At 39.7% G+C, this 17,150-nt stretch overlaps 2 protein-coding genes across 3 annotated transcripts; one reads left to right on the top strand and one right to left on the bottom strand.

The window, feature by feature from the left end:
• Window positions 1-3,352: 3,352 nt before the first annotated feature.
• LOC103475720 (cyclic nucleotide gated channel subunit alpha 2) lies at window positions 3,353-9,464 on the top strand. The gene is made up of 7 exons (XM_008427548.2): window positions 3,353-3,506; window positions 4,970-5,079; window positions 5,167-5,277; window positions 5,589-5,765; window positions 5,957-6,064; window positions 6,186-6,292; window positions 6,379-9,464. The coding sequence occupies exons 2-7, from the start codon at window positions 4,979-4,981 to the stop codon at window positions 7,869-7,871; spliced, it is 2,097 nt and encodes a 698-aa protein (XP_008425770.1). The 5' UTR covers window positions 3,353-3,506; window positions 4,970-4,978; the 3' UTR covers window positions 7,872-9,464.
• Window positions 9,465-11,750: 2,286 nt separating this feature from the next.
• rraga (Ras-related GTP binding A) lies at window positions 11,751-15,656 on the bottom strand. 2 transcript variants are annotated; one of them, XM_008427545.2, is made up of 10 exons: window positions 15,511-15,656; window positions 15,133-15,238; window positions 14,955-15,054; window positions 14,782-14,848; window positions 14,472-14,694; window positions 13,358-13,453; window positions 13,143-13,265; window positions 12,553-12,644; window positions 12,352-12,467; window positions 11,751-12,259 (listed from the first exon to the last, which is right to left on the bottom strand). In XM_008427545.2, the coding sequence occupies exons 2-10, from the start codon at window positions 15,157-15,159 to the stop codon at window positions 12,156-12,158; spliced, it is 948 nt and encodes a 315-aa protein (XP_008425767.1). In that variant the 5' UTR covers window positions 15,160-15,238; window positions 15,511-15,656; the 3' UTR covers window positions 11,751-12,155. The 2 variants fall into 2 exon arrangements, with proteins under 2 accessions (XP_008425767.1, XP_008425768.1); XM_008427546.2 differs by having other exon boundaries at window positions 15,133-15,259; window positions 15,511-15,655.
• Between the last annotated feature and the right edge of the window lie 1,494 nt (window positions 15,657-17,150).

Genomic DNA, 17,150 nt, shown 5'->3' with positions numbered 1-17,150 from the left:
CCCCCCCCCCAATACAAATATGCATAATATACCAGCTGCAAGGTTGTTTACATATTTCAATCCTTGCTGATAAGTCAATTATCTCCTCGACCAAGCAACAGACATTCCTGAGTGCTTTACCTTTGAATATATGCGTCAGAAGGCCAAAAGTAAGTCAGAGAGGTTTAAAGTTTTGGTGGAGGACACTTCAAAAGAAGAAAAGCGATGCTCAAACATGTTCTTACTCGATGGCATGCGAGTGTTTCAGTAGAGGGGACTCCACGGACGTCTACATATCAGAAAACAGAAGCCATGAGGTCAGTTTGTGGTGATGACCTGTGGGAGGAAATGCTATTTGTATTGCCTCGTAATCTTTTTTTTTTTTTTCTTGGGATTATCATGCAACATGCTGTAAATGCTGTCTTTAAGGATGTCTGATTTGTGTTGCATTGGGATTTTCTTTTTTTGTTTTGTATTACTGTGCGTCCGTTCGATGGTGAGCAGGCTGACTTGACTCTCCTGGCTTCATGCTGTGCCTTCAACTATCAAAAGATGATTTGTATTTGTGCTCTGAGGGTTTCTCTTTGTTTTCTGCTCATATTAAACATTACCAAATACAGTTACTTCATTCCAAGTAGCTTGATGATGTGCTATGACGACGGCCAAATTGAATTTGGTCTTTTGTTCATGTCTATTCTCCCAAGTAAGTGCTTTACATGTAACAATAAACATGATTTTGAAAACAGCTGCTATGTTTGGTCTTTGCTGTTTGTTTTCAAAAGAAATTTTGTAAGAGGTTGTGGCTGAACTTTGAAGTGAGACTTGGTTTGTATCATACTCAGGTTTTCTGCTGAACAAATGTATATAATTTAGCTTTTCTGAAATGGTAACATTTTCAAAGCTCCGATATGTCATAAAAGCAATACAAATAAATAGTCAGGGACTTTTTTTTAATGCATTTTCAATGCATTTCACAAAAGTATTTGTAAAACCTTTATTTCAAACTTCTCTCTACTTGAATGTGATGCGTCTTGTGCTGAGCTGAAAAACAAATTTGTTGGAAATTATGTAAATGTGGACAGTCAAGTAATTCCCTTTTTTTCATTTCAGAGCTCTCTGCATTGCCACACTTATCCAAATCCATCAGCTTATGAGAACATCTTTTGTCCAAAACGCTCTATGCATGACTGAACCGATTTAATGTCAGAGCTACTTCATAAAGTTTATATTTCTGTTCATAAAGTCATTCTTTTGTTTGTTTTGCTTGTACTCAATGATGCTGGCGATTAAAATCCACCTTCATCTGGAGCTTTCTAAAAGGACACCTGATTTGATTACTAGAACTGTTCGTGCTTATCTGCAGCAAAGTAACCCCAGAGCATGATGCTGCCACTGCCATGCTTCACTGCAGGTAAGGCGTTATTTTTGGTGACGTGTGGTGGTTTCTCTGTACTGGATTTTTCTTTTGGAAAACTGAATTATCGTCAATCCATGCTTGATGGTCTGATACGAAAAGCTTTGGTGGCTCTTCAGACTGTCATGAAATGAACAGGGACATTTCAGAGCAACTTTTATGATTCAACGGTTCACCTCATTTTCCTTTTACTACTTCTCCTTCCTCTTATCTCCAGTTTCTGTTGCTGTCCTTCCCTCTTTTTCCTCATAAAACCTGTCATCTGTCTGACAAAGCAAACTGTGAGCAAGAGCGATTGTGTGTTTGATCTATTGTCTTTTCCCAGTGCAGCGGGGAGGAGGCGAGGCAGACTGCAGGTCGCTGTTCACTGACTCGGATCTCGGATGCGTGTGAAATCCTCCGGGCTTCGCTCCTTGTAAAGTCTTTCAAGGCTCTGATTACGGCTCCGGCACCTGCCTTTGCGCTGCTTGATGAGGAGGCTTGTCTCGTGTGGCCTTCATCGTCCGTGCTTTATCGTTTCAGACGGGAACATTTGGAGCTAAAGTTTCAATTTGTCTACTGAAGAAGAACTTTGTACATTGTTGCTTAGGAAACGTTTTCAGTAAATGTTTCCCACAGAGGCGACGTTCGGGTGTAACAGAATGCATGGGTTCACACAAAATTTTTAGTGTTGGGTATATTAAAAAAAATGAGATTAATAATAGAAATAATATAATTATAGCATAAAGGTAGAAGTATATGTTTTATCAAATGTTCATAACGGTATGTGAAGTGAATGTTTATCTTTTTAAAACAATTTACAGTACAGAGATTTCCCATAAGAGCAGAAATGTGTAAAAACACAAACACTTAACAGAAAGATGATTGGTTCAGAATCACTATTTTAATTAATTGAAGATTTCCCCAAATAAGAAGCTTTCTACTGGATTGACTTCAGAATCATGCTTAACACAAAAAAACCTCTTTTGGTTTTATTTCCCTTCGTCTTATTGGAACGGCGTATAGAAAATCGGTCATATTTCTACACCACACTATTATTCTTGATCCTGTTCATAAACATGTATTCATAGTTTATTTTAAAAAATCCACTTTCAATCAGAGCACCTGCCTCAAAGTTGGCCCACACCATGATACTGCCATCACCAGTTTAAATTGCATCATATTTTTATGTCTTTTACTTTATTTTTTTAAATAGCATATTTTTGTTTTTTCAAATGTAATCCTTACATGCAGGACTCAGAGAAATATATCTCTAGTACCCTGTAAAAACTTAAAATTGTTAATTTTTTTATTGGGATTTATTGAATATTGAATTCGCTTTTCGCATCCGGGCACTTCGCCCATTGTTTTTGGTCAAATAGATCCAGTTAAGGCAGAATGCATAGAGAATGTTAATGGATAGTATTTTTCCAAGTCTCCCTACGGATTCTTAGCTTCACTTAACTCTGAACTTGAACTAGGCCATTTCAACTCATCACTTTACTCTGATCTGAACCATTCCATTGTAGGGCCTGTCGGCTCCAGCCATCCTCCTTTATCTACTCTCACCAGCTTCTCTCCGGCCGCTAAAGAAAAGCATCCCTACAGCATAATGCTGCCACCACCATGTTTTACAATTTAGATGGTTTGTTCGGTTAGAAAATTGTCATTGTAGTCTATCCATGCACTTAGACACCTTGAGCAAACAATTCTGTAAGGAAAAGGCGAAAAAGGAATATATATTTTTGCAAAAACTACATTTGTATTTCTTGGATTTGTGTGTGTGCGCGTGTGTGTGTATTTGTTTTTCTACTAACATGACAAGAACAGATCCAGATTTATTGAAAATGTATATTTCCCCAAAGATTTCTCACATCCAGAGCTGACGCCTGGGCTCTGAAAGCCCCACCCCGCCTTTACCTCCTAACCTACCTGTCTACTCTCATCGGAGGACGAGCGCAGCCACGTGTTCACACCTCTGACTGGAACACCTTTCAAAGCCTCACAGAAAACCATTTCAAAAACAACTGTGTTTTAGGAGTATTTTCCTTCGCTCGCAGCTTTGAGGATGGATTTGTCGGAGGCGCTTTGCTCCGGAATGACGGAGTCTTCAGGTGACTAAAGGAAACCTAAGGTAAGAGTCGCAGTTGGTGTAACTGCTTTGCAAGTGAAGTTCTACCGCAGCTCCGTCAGCAGGAGTAAAAGCAATGTTTATACTAATCAGAATTTATCTCCAGCTTCACAACAAAAAGGAGACATTCGAGCCATTTCAACAACTAAGCTGAGTTTGGTTGAGTGACAACTTCTGGTGGTTCAACCCTGCTGCCCCCTGTGATGTAATGATGAGCCGCAGTTTGCGCGCGCACTCAGCATGCTGGTTTCCTGAGTGATGAAGGTCCGGAGGGAGAGCTGCTGATAGGCCCGCTCAGCTGGAGAGCTTCAGTCTGACCGAAGCCGTGTTTTCGTTAATGATCTACCAATTAGTCACACAGCGGTAACAGTTGTCTAAACAGCTCCTCGTCTGTCTGCGCCGCAGGGTGGAAATGCGTTACGGGTGCACACATGTAACTGGTAGGGGGAATAAAGTGCTTCCCACTTGGTGGAGAGGGTTGGAAAGTTTCGCCTAAACTGTGCAAAAGGTTCGGTTCACGACTTTTATTCTTCGATATTTTCTTATAGATCAAACGGTCAGTTCTTCGAAACCAGCAGACGGACTACTGGTACATTATTTAATACGTTTGTTTTTTAATGAGACAAATGTTGTTGGCAACAAGTTGCACAGTAAAAATGCCCAAGTCAAAAAAAAAAAAAATCTGCTTTAAGTAACATTTAAATATGATTCATGAAATAAATATCAGAAGTCCACGAGATATATTTAAAAGTTGTTTAAAAGTGAATAAATTACACTATACATTTAAATCCTAATAATAAACGAAGAATGTATGAATTTCATAGAATAAATAATTAAAATGTACATCGTTAGAGGAAATATGTAATAGTTAAATATAGCCTATATTTAAAATTTATTTTATGAATATCAAGTAAAAGAGGTAATAAATACATAAGTAAATATAAGAACTATCTGTAGTTTTTGTTGTATTACTAAAAAATCTTTTAAAATCTAAAACAATTAAGGTCTGCGTTTTTTCTTGCAGTTCTACAGAAGGTAATAAAATGCTCTTTGGAAGGAAAAAAAAACTTGTCTGTCCTGGTTTAAAGGACCTAATGGTTTTTCCACAAGTCTTTTCTTCAGGAAGCGTAAAATAAAAAAAGAATGCAAAACAACAATAAAAAAAAAATCTTAGGCAGCACATTTTTCTCACTCTAACAAAGAGTCGAGTTGTAAATTGCTCAGTTCCTGTTTTGTATATGCGTCCCTCACCATTGCAACTGAGCCGTCACCTGACGGATGCTGGTTGGGGACCGCAGACGGTCTCAGTTGGCCAACATCCCCTGACTATATACTGACATTATGCATCATAAACACTTTCCTCTGCTGCAACAGCTCAGCAGAGAAACAGGGAACACCGCTAATGACAGCATGGGTTGAATGGCTCACAGTGAGGCTCCAACACTGCTGTTTGTCCTCCGTGACAGAACCTGAGGATGACAGGCCAGGTGCCAGAGAGAGACCGGTCGCCCCACAACCTGTCAGTGAAGACAACCTTGGAGGAAGAGATCGAGAGGTCTGAAAGTAAACTTAGCAGGTAAGAGAAAGTCAGTTTTATAAAAGCAGCGCATGAAACGAATGATAACGAGAGTTTTTCTTTTCTGTTTGGTTGTTTTCGTCCCAGGGTGCCATCGGTCTGCGATGACACGTCATCAGAGCTGCAACGAGTCGCCGCTCTCGACCCTGACGGACGCAGTTCGGAGAATTCTTTCCAGAGGAATGGGGCCATTTCAAGGTGACACTGTAGCGTCGCGGCAATTACATKTTAGCATTTTTGCCGGAGTTTCTGAATTGTTAKATGTGAACATCAACAGSATTGTTTGGCACTTACATCGATGTGCCTGACAAATGAGTCAAATCATTGTCACACGGCCACAATTTATCAAACATTTCTCTATCAGAGATTATTTGTTGCTTCACTCTGCAAATCCATTTAATTTCTATGTGCTTCTCTGGGATAAGGTTTCACACGAATGGCAATTTCTGTGTCACTTTCATGACTTCCTTGAAGCTTAACGGGGATTTTATGCTTTGCACGTGTCTTAGACTGGTGAAACTGGTAGTGAGGCTGAGGGAATGGGCACACAGGAGCCTGCTGGAGGAGGAGGAGCGGCCAGACTCCTTCCTGGAACGCTTTCGCGGCCCTGAGCTGAGAACAGCCCCCAGTCGCAACAGCATCACCCAGCCAGATGTCAATGGCAACAATGCCAAAGGGATCTTGAGGTATTCCTGACTGGGTTAGGGACACCTGTTCTAYCTATTGTGATGTCTTAAGATTTTAACTCAGTGATACTGCTTCGTAAAATGGTGTTCTGTTAGTCAATGCTACATTATAAAACAAAATAACTTTTCCCGAGARAAATATCCATGGGGATTTAACTAATGTATCATTTGTCTGCTCCTCATACTTCCAGGAAGAGGTGGGAACTGTTYGTTGTCTCACCATCTGATGACGCCTACTACCGTTGGCTGTTTGTCATTGCTATTGCAGTCCTCTACAATTGGTTACTTGTGATTGCAAGGTATTATAATTCCCACAGTAGGCTACCTCCGGCCCTGCAGTTGGATAATAAATGCAGTGATCTGTACAGTCCAGCCCTTTGATTAGAGCACTAAATCATTTGGACCTTTTTATGTTCCCAGGGCATGCTTTGACAAACTGCAGGTGARCATTTACATCTGCTGGCTGGTGCTGGACTACATCTCCGATACTGTCTACATACTGGACAGTTTTGTGCGTCTACGRACAGGTAATCCATTAAAAACACWACCTTCTTCTTTTACATATTTGTTAAAGCTGTCGAACTAAATTTCCTCTCCATCTACGTTGTTTAAGGTTTTCTGGAACAAGGCCTCCTGGTGAAGGACCACGCCAAGCTAAGAGACAGTTACATCCGAACATTACAGTTCAAGCTGGACGTGGTGTCCATCCTGCCCACTGATCTGGTGTACATTTACACTGGCATCCACACTCCTCAGCTCCGATTCAATCGCCTGCTGCGCTTCCCTCGCATGTTTGAATTCTTTGACCGGACAGAAACACGTACCAACTACCCCAACATCTTCCGGATCTGCAACTTGGTGCTCTACATCMTGGTCATCATTCACTGGAATGCCTGTATCTACTACGCTATATCCAAGTCTTTGGGGTTTGGTTCAGACACGTGGGTCTTTCCAGACATCTCCAAACCGGAGTACTCGTCCTTAACAAGAAGCTATGTCTACTGTTTTTAYTGGTCAACCCTCACTCTTACCACCATTGGAGAAATGCCTGCGCCTGTGCGAGATGAGGAGTACTTGTTTGTGGTCTTCGACTTCCTTGTTGGAGTGCTGATCTTTGCAACAATTGTGGGAAATGTAGGCTCCATGATAGCCAACATGAACGCCACCCGGGCCGAGTTTCAGGCTCGAATCGACGCTATCAAACACTACATGCACTTCCGCAAGGTCAGCAGAGAGCTGGAGACGCGCGTCATCAAGTGGTTCGACTACCTGTGGACCAACCAAAAAGCCGTAGACGAGCAGGAGGTGCTGAAGAACCTGCCCAACAAACTGCGCGCCGAGATTGCCATCAACGTACACCTTGAGACGCTCAAGAAAGTRCGCATTTTTCAAGACTGTGAGGCCGGACTGCTCGTGGAGCTTGTGCTCAAGCTACGTCCGCAGGTTTTTAGTCCAGGAGACTACATCTGCAGGAAAGGAGACATTGGTAAGGAGATGTATATCATTAAAGAGGGGAAGCTGGCAGTAGTAGCTGACGATGGGGTCACGCAGTATGCTCTCCTCACTGCTGGAAGCTGCTTTGGGGAGATCAGCATTTTGAACATAAGGGGTAGTAAAATGGGGAATCGCCGYACAGCCAACATCCGAAGCTTGGGATACTCTGACCTCTTCTGCCTCTCCAAGGACGACCTAATGGAGGCAGTGACCGAGTATCCAGACGCTAAAACAGTGCTAGAGGACAGGGGTAGGGAGATCCTTAAGAAGGAAGGGCTTCTTGACGAGAATGCRGAGAAGGGCGGGCTACAGAAGGAGGACACAGAGGAGAAGGTGGAGAGACTGGAGACCTCTCTGGACACCCTACAGACTCGTTTTGCCCGTCTRCTGACTGAGTAYACAGACACTCAGCAGCGGCTAAAGCAGCGAATCACTCTGCTGGAGCGGCACCTGAACCAAACTGACTGCGGCGCAGAGGCAAACAATGACACGGATGCCAGCACACAAATGGCAAGTGGAAGTGGCCCCGGTGGTTTTGGCGGTACAAATGGGTCACCACATCAAAACAATGTTCAGACTCGGAACAGAAACAGGCAAACATTACAGCACTGATACTTTCAACATCAGACTTCAGTCATTYATTCATCCACTCACTGGATGAATCATGGTGGATGGAGCCTGTCTCCAGGGGTCAATGGCTTGAAGGCGGAGTACRTCCTGGACAGATCACCAGTCCATCACAGGGCAGCACAGAGACACGTCGGGCAAATAGCCGTGCATGTACACACAGCAGGGTCATTTAAAGTGGACAATTAAGCTAAAATGCATGTTTCTGCTGTGCTGGAGGCAGACGGAACATCTWCACACACCATTGCCCTTTTACTGTTTTCTTGCAGTTTATAATTTAAAGAAATAGCTGCATTTCAATCAACATAAAAACAAAACACACAACACCAGAGCCCAGCTAACTTTGAGTGTTTGTACAAATGAACGGCCAAGAGCTGAATGCATGYGCAAAGGCTGACTTCAAGTTTCAAGCCAGCTCAAGCTGAATAAATGTTACAAAGTATATAAACAACAAGTACAAGATACTCTGGGATTTCTTTATATCTTCCTTGATCACCTGTGAGTATCATGTTTGTTTGCATCAACAGAGACATTCAGTTCCCTCTACATGTCATCTGTTATGCTTTGGTACTCTTCAAATGAACTCCTGCTGCTACTCCAGGGAACCAAAGGCCCAAGGAGATACTGTGCATGGTGATTAGTTGTCACAAACAGTTTCCAGTGCCCCTCTTTCTAAGGTAGCTTTTTCACATTTACAATTACAATCACAAAATGCCCTTTTAAAGGAAATTTACACCACAGACCAATCTTTAACAGGGATTAGGAGATCGGTCCGAGTTGGGGCACTGGATTTAAATATTTGTAATAAAAAATKTTAATTTCTTGCAAATTTACAAAATGACTCTATTGCATAAAACCTCAATAAAATACATTGACCTTTGGGATTGTAACGCATAAAAAAAGGTTTAATACCTTTGCAATGCACTGTAAATCTGTATAAATGTTTTTGAATGTTTCCTAAATGTTACATTTACAAAGTTTGTGCCATGAAAACGTTTTGCTGAAAAAACAGACTTCCTTTAAAAAAAAGAAAAGAAGAAAAAGATTAATCTTCAGACACTCAATATTGATTATTTGCAAAAGCTTTGTGTTCTACCTTCGAACCCAACAAAAACGAGCGAGGTCCCGTACTGACTTCCACCCATTTATTTGAGGAAAGTTGCACTTTGAAGTAAAAGGCCGGGGATTTTCCAGTTTTTCAGCCTTTGCATTCCTGGACACACATGAGCAGTGTTGATAAGAGTAGCTGRAACAATGCCTCACAGCAGCAGAGCTGGAGAGAGCTGGTAACAATAAAGAGGCAGGAGCTGCCGAATCCATATCCTGCCAGAAAGGCACTGATAATATCAAGCATCTTGAATCAATCTTCACTCAGCTACAGAATGGTAAAAGAAGGGTTTCTAAATTCTTAAATATGTGCATCACGGGCAGCCAATCAATAGACATTTAAGATGAAGAACTATGATAATGATCATAATGTAGAGCAATGTGAAAATGATTTTTTTGTTCATTACTTGCTTTCCTTGTGTGTATCTCCACATGTTTTATGAATAAACTTTAAAAGGTTCTTGTTTTGCATTAAGGTTGTCAAGATGCTAAACTTCTTTGAAGGATTCGACGTGATGTTTCAGAGGAAAGTAAGGAATGTTTTTATTCAGCTCCACAGCAACCAAGGAGGGGTCAGGGTGAAATAAAAATAAACRATCCATTCTTTCTGTTTAGTAAAGCTGTTAACGTCATCCCAACAGCCTGTAGCCTGCATGTTTTTGTGAATTACCATAGTTGTTCTGGATTTTTCTAGCTTGGAGTATGACTTGTTTTACATTTATTTTGTTGATGGAAGACTGTGTTTTTGGTTTTACAGCACAGACTGCCTTTCGCACATATTTTAATAAATAATTGGTCCAAATGTACTACCATTTCATAGAAGCTATTCCTACATTAAAATCCTCAAATTTCACTTTAGTTGAGGTGGTTCGCCCAGGACGCCAAACAGGCTAGGACCGTCTCTGGTGAGAACTGCAAGTGTCCTTTCATCAATCTGTCTTAAATTTGCTGCAGCAACAACTGCAGTAATTAAAAAGTTACACAATAAAATTTTTAAACAGTTTCTTTATGAAGAATGAAACATTGTATGCTGTTGGGACCAAAATCTGGCAGATTAAGTTTTAAAATTATTTTGACTCAACCAAGAAGCATTTAAGTGCAAAACTTTAATATTACTTTCAGTCAGAAGAAACATTTTTGAGAAAAAACGTTAMATTTTCATCTGGCAGGAGTATGAATGATTTCAAACTGTAAAACTATGAAAGTGTAAAATATCAATCCCGAGTCAAACTTACCAGTTACACCGAACCAAAAATAATTAAAAACTGAGTATGTTTGGGAAAGTTTTTTTTTTTTTGCTTTATAAGAGAAAATGTTTTGCTTAACCAGCCTAGCTTGACAGGTTTAAAGATGGGATTTAATTATGTGTTCAGTTTTTAGAAGTTCATGTTTTCAAATCACATTTGGAATAAAAWCATATATATTTGTCCCCAATAAGTCAGTCTGGTGGCTTTACAACAGTAGAGAAAAAAAAGAAAGTTTGTACTTATGCTATGTAGCTAGTCAAACCATTTCGCACACATTTTGTGATTGTGTTGTTGGTGTGAAATTAGCTTAAAGTGCTACTGAAACGTACCATTAAGGAATTTCATACCGCTGATTTTATTCCCATTCAAGATCTAAATCCCGTCTTCCTGGTTCACTGCCACCCGTGTTTTCCTCACCCCATACGCAGTTTCTCCATCTTTAAAACGGGACGCGTCYAAGAGTTTGGTGTGAATGTTGCAATACTTCCACAAACCACTAGGTGGCGATTTAGTTTTAAATGCTTTGACATCTTGCGGCAATGCACAGAAGAAAAAAAGCTACGAAAGTTTTGTAAAGCTTCATCTGCACACCGTTATTTTACACCAACATTTCTTGAGTATCATTAAAAGGAGGTAAAGCATCAGCAGCGGGATTTATACTCCTCCTGTTGTCCTCGGGTCAAAATGACCGAGATTTGTATGTGTTTTCCCTATACACAGAAAATGAGGACAACAGGAGGGTTAAGAACAGTGTGTTCAGCATATCCATGCACACAGACAAACCAAACTGATGTAGCATAAAAGGGACGAAGCAAACAACCATATTCCTTTCAGTCATTTAAGCCTCCAGGAAAATATTTTTTAATAAAAATAGATCTTCTGATTAGATTGTAGCAACTCTTACTAAGTGTATCATGAAAGGACATGATACACTTAGTATCATGTCCTTTCATTGCTCATCCAGATTTTTGCTCATCCAGATTTTTCCTAATTAACTGTGATTTTGTCATTATTTAATGCACACACACACACACACACACGTCCTGAAAACACGTAGCTATCTCCTTACAGTCCTCTCCAGCGTGGGTATCAGTTTCCTTTTGAGAGAGCAGAACAGCTGCTCAGCTAAACCTGTATCATAAAGCAATGTCTAACCTCAGGCTAATTAAAACATATAAAGCTAAGGCAGTGTGGATAACTGTTTGGCCAAATTTTACCTTGATCTTTTTTTATGCAACCAAGAAATATTTTCCAAACAAGAAAACAGCTTATCTAGCTGTTTTCGTAATCCACAGCAAAACCTTTGAGTAAATGTGCGTAATTAGCGTTCTGTGCCTTTAAATGGCTGCTCCAACACTTCTGTCGACCCACTTGGCAGGTGCAGCATATCACATGTACCAGACAACTGGCCCAGGGTGCTTAGTGGACTCTGAATGGATACCATACTAAACACACATATTGCAGTTAAAAAAAAAAAATCTGAATAAATACAAAAAACACATACTCAAAATTAGGCTTCTAAATATAACTATATTTTTTGTGACCATTTAAAAACCGCAGTTGAAAAATCAAACGGTGTCACTGGGACACACTGCACTGACTATATAAATCCGATGGATACAACAAAGTGAGAAAAGAAAGGCCTTCATGGTAAACACGTTTTTAACTGCTTCATGTGTCAACTAAGCATAAATATTTCATCAGAGCGTACCACTGTTCAGGATACTTCTGATCCCTGTAGAAATTAGACAAACAAAAACTAAGATTCTCCCAGAATGACTGTTGATTGAATGTAAAGATAGAGCAGAAATGATGTCGGGCTGTTTATATCTATCAGAGCTTTCGAGGCTGCAACATGCYATCTGTGCTCTGTGCATTGATTGGCTGAGAGTATCCGCTGGGAATCAAGCGTGGGCTAACGCATCCGCATGTGCAGGCTGTGCTTGGGTCCGTCCACCCGCTCCAACTTCTCAAAGTGTTTCCTCGCGTTTCGGATGTTGATGAGCGTCGCCGCAGACGCTGAAAAACAAATAAAATTAAAAAAAAGATAGTSAATATTGCTRAGAGTTTCCACATCTTAWATCGTAACCCACCAACACTGGTGTACTTACGAATAGAGGGGTCTGACATGATCACCATGACGTAAGTGTTGGAGGTGAAGACGTCGATAAAGGCCGCAAAGTTGGAGTTTCTAACTTCCATGCTTTGGAACGAAGCTGCGAGTTTACTGAAACGACAAGACAGACGAAGCGACTAAACACGAGAAAAACAGACAGAAAACGTTCAGCGGATGAGGCGCGACGTGAACTTACCTACAGCTGAGCTTGAACTGTTTGATGATGTTACTGATCTTCTCAAACCTGTGAGCGTCGCGCTGCTCTTTGCACTGATAGTGGGAGATTACCTACATGGGCAAACCGCATACGTACAGCGACATGCTTTACATTCCCAGATCCAAATCTAGGCTGCTGAAAAAACACACAATCTTACCAAGCATTTTTAGTCTCGTTTCCAGTGCAAATATCTTTGTAAACTTTAATTAAGACAAAACTAATTTAAAAGTAACTTATCGGCAAGATACAGGAGCTTGTTTTAAGTAAATAATTCCTTAATATTGGTGAAAAAAAAAGTACTTGTTCCATTGGCAGATTATTTCGCTTATAACATGGGGAAATTGTCTTGTTATAAATAAATGAATCTGCCAATGGAACATGTGCTTTTTAAGCAATATTRARTAAGTATTTACTAAAAACAAGCTAATATATCTTGGTGAAAAGATACTTGTAAGTTAGTCTTCTCTTATTTCAAGTGTAATAAGATATTTGCACTACAAACGAGACTAAAAGTGCTTGGTAGGATTTTGTGTTTTTGCAGTGAGACAGAAGCGAATGGTCGCTCTCACCAGGAAAGTGGCTCTCTCAAACAGAAGAACCTCATCTGCTTCTATGATCTGTGCAAAATTTCTCAGGTTCGTCTCCAGCTGCTGGACGTTTGGGATGAGTTGATAAACTATGCTGGACCAGGCCTGCAGAGACATTTTAACGAGCTTCTTACAAAGGCGACTTTGTCGGTCAACATAATGAAAAACAAAAATAGCATTGAATCAAGTTAACTCACCTTGTACAATGTTTCATCCCAGATTGATGTCCTGAAGCACGTGCAAGCCAAAGGTCTAGACAGCCGCTTCAGGTCTTCTTCACGCTCCTTAAAGATCTGTAAAAGCAAAAAGGAAGTGACATCACAAAAACCAAGGAACAGAGCAGAAAGACTGCAAATGACAACACACCATCCCCGTGGTGACGTATGGGGGTGGCGGCATCATGCTGTGGGAATACTTCAATGTCATATTTGATTCGATCTTAAGTTTCACGAACCACATTCATAATTAAAATAATATAAGAATTATTTTTGTGTGTCTGTAACTGTACTGAGCTCAGTTCTGGCTCTGCTGGAGGTTTCTTCCTGGTAAAGGGGAGTTTATATCTTTAGTTAGACAGAAATGTTTAACCATTTAGAATAATTAACTGAGCTTTAAGCACCGTTTGATAACGAGGCTCAACGGGAACATGTTACTGAATTGAAATGACTTTTTGTAACATGCCTCGAGAAGACATTTATTGTGAATTGGCGCTTTATAAACTGAACCAAATTGGTTTTAAGTTTCTCTTGGTATACACAAGTTAGTTTTCATGAAGACTGATAAATCATAAAATATTGTCACATCTATTCAGCCTGGTTTGGAGTGGCAGCKTACAGCCATTATCGCTTATAGATTATGATGATATTTCAATTGTAGCAACTTGTGTTTTATYATTTTCATTGCTGATAAGACTGTAAATATTCACCGTTTTAAGTTTGTTTTTTTTCTTTATTATTATTCCAGATTTCATCATCATTTATGTTCACTAGGTTAAATGTAGGTCAGTTTTTTTGTTGGGTTTTCTTTTTTWAAAATCATATTTGCTCATTTCACCTCGCCAAGTTAATCCACACAATTTAGTTCCCAGAGTTTCTCATTCTGTAGATTTGATCGATTTCTTCCACTTTTAATTTGTCATTCTTTATTACCACTAACCACCCGTTTTATTTGTCCGTTTAGGTCACTTCAATGTTTCTTCTCTTCCGAGTAAATGGTTGTTTTTAACCTCAGTAAACACATGTTCTTACACTTGACTGACAGAAAGCACTGCCGGTGCAGCAAAGGCTTGTAAGGCAGTGGGTTCATGCTCACCAAATCTCTCTGGTCTTCCTGGACCAGGTCCATTTTGTGCACCAGACAGAACACTTTGGCATCAGGCGAGTTCTGCAGGATGGCCTCCAGACATGACTGGTAGTAGTGCATGTCTTTCTCCAGCTCACGGCTCTCAACGTCAAACACATAAATAAGGACCTCGACATTCCTGAAAATGTTGTCCCTCTGACTCGTGAAATAGTTCTCCATAAACGTGTCTTGTCTGGTGGATAAAAAGATTTTTTTTTAAAAATCACTGTCGAAGTCATAACGGAGGAAAAATAAAGTATAATGTTGAGATAGGATTTACCCTCCGCAGTCCCACAAGTTTAGGACCAGATTGCCCAGAAACCGAACATGGGAGTGCTCCACATCAACTAGTCAACAAAAAAAAAAAAAAAAGATGCAGGTGGTTTTAATTAAAATAAAAAAAAAAACAATCGGTCATGATTTATCTTTAAATAAATTCAGATTAGTACTTACTTGTAGCTCCGAGGCGACGTGTGTCCCGAGCTATGTAGTTGGCAAAGATGATTGACCTCATGCTGGTCTTTCCAGACCCACTCTTCCCCATCAGTAACACCTAACAACAAAYCAGAAGATTTCAGCAAACAAMGTCGAAAACTAAGTAGAGGTCCTGAAACCACACGGCCAGCTTCACCTTTTTCTTCATCGCTGAGCTTGACATCCCCCTGAGGAGACACGGCTGTGAAGATTTTCCTGAGCTGCAGGTCAGATGACTTCGGTCTGTTTCTGCAGCACTTCTCCTGCGGAGCAGTTTCACCCAGCTGTTATTACAACCCCCCATCAAAAGTTACATGGTTAAACCCGTAAATTRTCACAAACGTGTGTATATTTACAGTTCAAATCCCACTCGACACAGAAAAATGGTACAATTCGCCTAATACGTTAATTTAATCGATCTGTCCTGCTACGAAAAATCACTTTAGCTAATGCTAACTACGCTAACAATGTTAGCCTACCAAACTGAGCAGCGAAGCTGTCCTAGTTAAAGTTTTGTGTCGTGTTTTATACTTACTCCTAAATGACTTAACAGCTACTGGTGTCCAGGTAAACTTAGAGAACGGTTTATATTTGTTTTAGAGGACACAGCTCTAATCATTACTAAATGAGAGCAGGGTGAAGTAAAAAATCAGCTGCTTCCTGTTTACGCGAATGTCACATGATGATCGATTTCCTAAATGCCCTGAGTTTTGTCTTCCAGGCAGTTTTTAATTATTTTACCAATTGATATGATTGATTTTTATCGATCCGTTTAGGTAAATAATGCTCAAGCAGAAATTCAGAGCTGTTAAAGGCAAACATAATTGAAATGCTGGAGAATTAATTTTGATTAACAGTTAACGCCTAGCAAGACAAACGCAAAGGGACAATACGCAAGCGACGCTGGTTTGTACAAATGTAAAAAAAATTTGAAACGAAGAATGTTCTTTGTTAAAATAGTCTCATTTAAAGTCAAAGAAAAGAAAAAGAAAAAACATAAGTTCCGCGGAGGTGCCACTAGAGGGAAGTGAACAGATTAAATAGTCAAACCTTTGGGTTCTGCTGTGCTGGGGTCTTCAATTTGACAGGAGCCACATTTGTCTCTTAATAAACTACTAAATAATATACTGATAAAWGCTTTAAAACACATCTAACTGAAATTACTTGTTTAGTCAGTTTTTCTGTTTTATGAAATTGTTGCATAGTATTTCCACTACGAAAGTAAAAATGTGGTGCAATTAACTTTAATCTCTAATCACAACGTGTTCTTATTTTCAAGAAAATTCATTTGTTGCCCTTTGTTAAGGTTCAAATTGAACCCTTTCCTCTAATATCTACTATATTATTATTGCTATTATCATTGATATTATCATTTAAGAACAATCTTAGAACAAATTGATATATTGTGCTTTTTCAAATGGTGGTTTGTAGCTGCGGATAAAACTGATTTAGCTGGACACAATGGATGTTAGAGATTGACCTTTGGGGTTGAATCTCCATAATAAGGTTTTTTGAGASGGATTCTTCAATGGCTTCAACATCCACATTTTTTTTACACTGAATTTATAAGTTACTAAACATCAGGCACAATGTGTGAATAAAACTTCAGTGAAACACACAGAGACAAGCAGAATTCAGATAAATAAAGTAGCAAATCTYGAGCCTTTGGACTTTACACTGAGTGTAAACACACTGTATGATAATGAGAACTGGGACATGGCCTCATCTACATACCAGTACACTGTTTGACCAGTCAGGAGAAAAAGACCACAGCAACAACTATCCMATAAACTAAAATTGTATAATATAATCTTTAAAGCTTGTTTGTCTTGTGATAAAACTGTGGTCTTCAGAAATGAGCCGGAGGGAAAGTTAGCAAAAACACCCAACACCAACTTTTCACTTTTTAGTTGAGTCAGAATATGCTAAAGAAGTGGTTTATAACTGGAAATAACAGGTGTGTGGTGTGTTGGACCTTAAAAAAAATAATATCCAGAGCTGGGGTTTTTTTGTTTGTGTTTCATAAACAAACATGGACTATAAAAACACAGCTGGACATTCACAATTGAAAAAATACTTTATTGATTCCAAAGAGAAATTAAATGTTGTTGTAACTCTCATATTAATTCAAATTCTTCTCTTTATTGTAGATGGAGGCGACAGTTGGCAGAAAAC

The sequence above is a fragment of the Poecilia reticulata genome, linkage group LG14 (genome assembly GCF_000633615.1).
Source record: "Poecilia reticulata strain Guanapo linkage group LG14, Guppy_female_1.0+MT, whole genome shotgun sequence".
In the NCBI taxonomy this organism is placed as follows: Eukaryota; Metazoa; Chordata; class Actinopteri; order Cyprinodontiformes; family Poeciliidae; genus Poecilia; species Poecilia reticulata.
Note: the sequence above shows the minus strand (reverse complement) of the source record. Positions and strands in the feature narration are given on the sequence as shown.

What these genes read in the sequence shown, in the direction of transcription:
- rraga (XM_008427545.2), bottom strand. Translation starts at nt 15,159, where the DNA reads ATGTCAAGCTCAGCGATGAAGAAAAAG. An exon ending in GGGATGAAACATTGTACAAG is followed by an intron (nt 13,266 to 13,357) that starts GTGAGTTAACTT and finishes ATGTCTCTGCAG; the next exon opens with GCCTGGTCCAGCATAGTTTA. An exon ending in CAGTTCAAGCTCAGCTGTAG is followed by an intron (nt 12,468 to 12,552) that starts GTAAGTTCACGT and finishes TTGTCGTTTCAG; the next exon opens with TAAACTCGCAGCTTCGTTCC.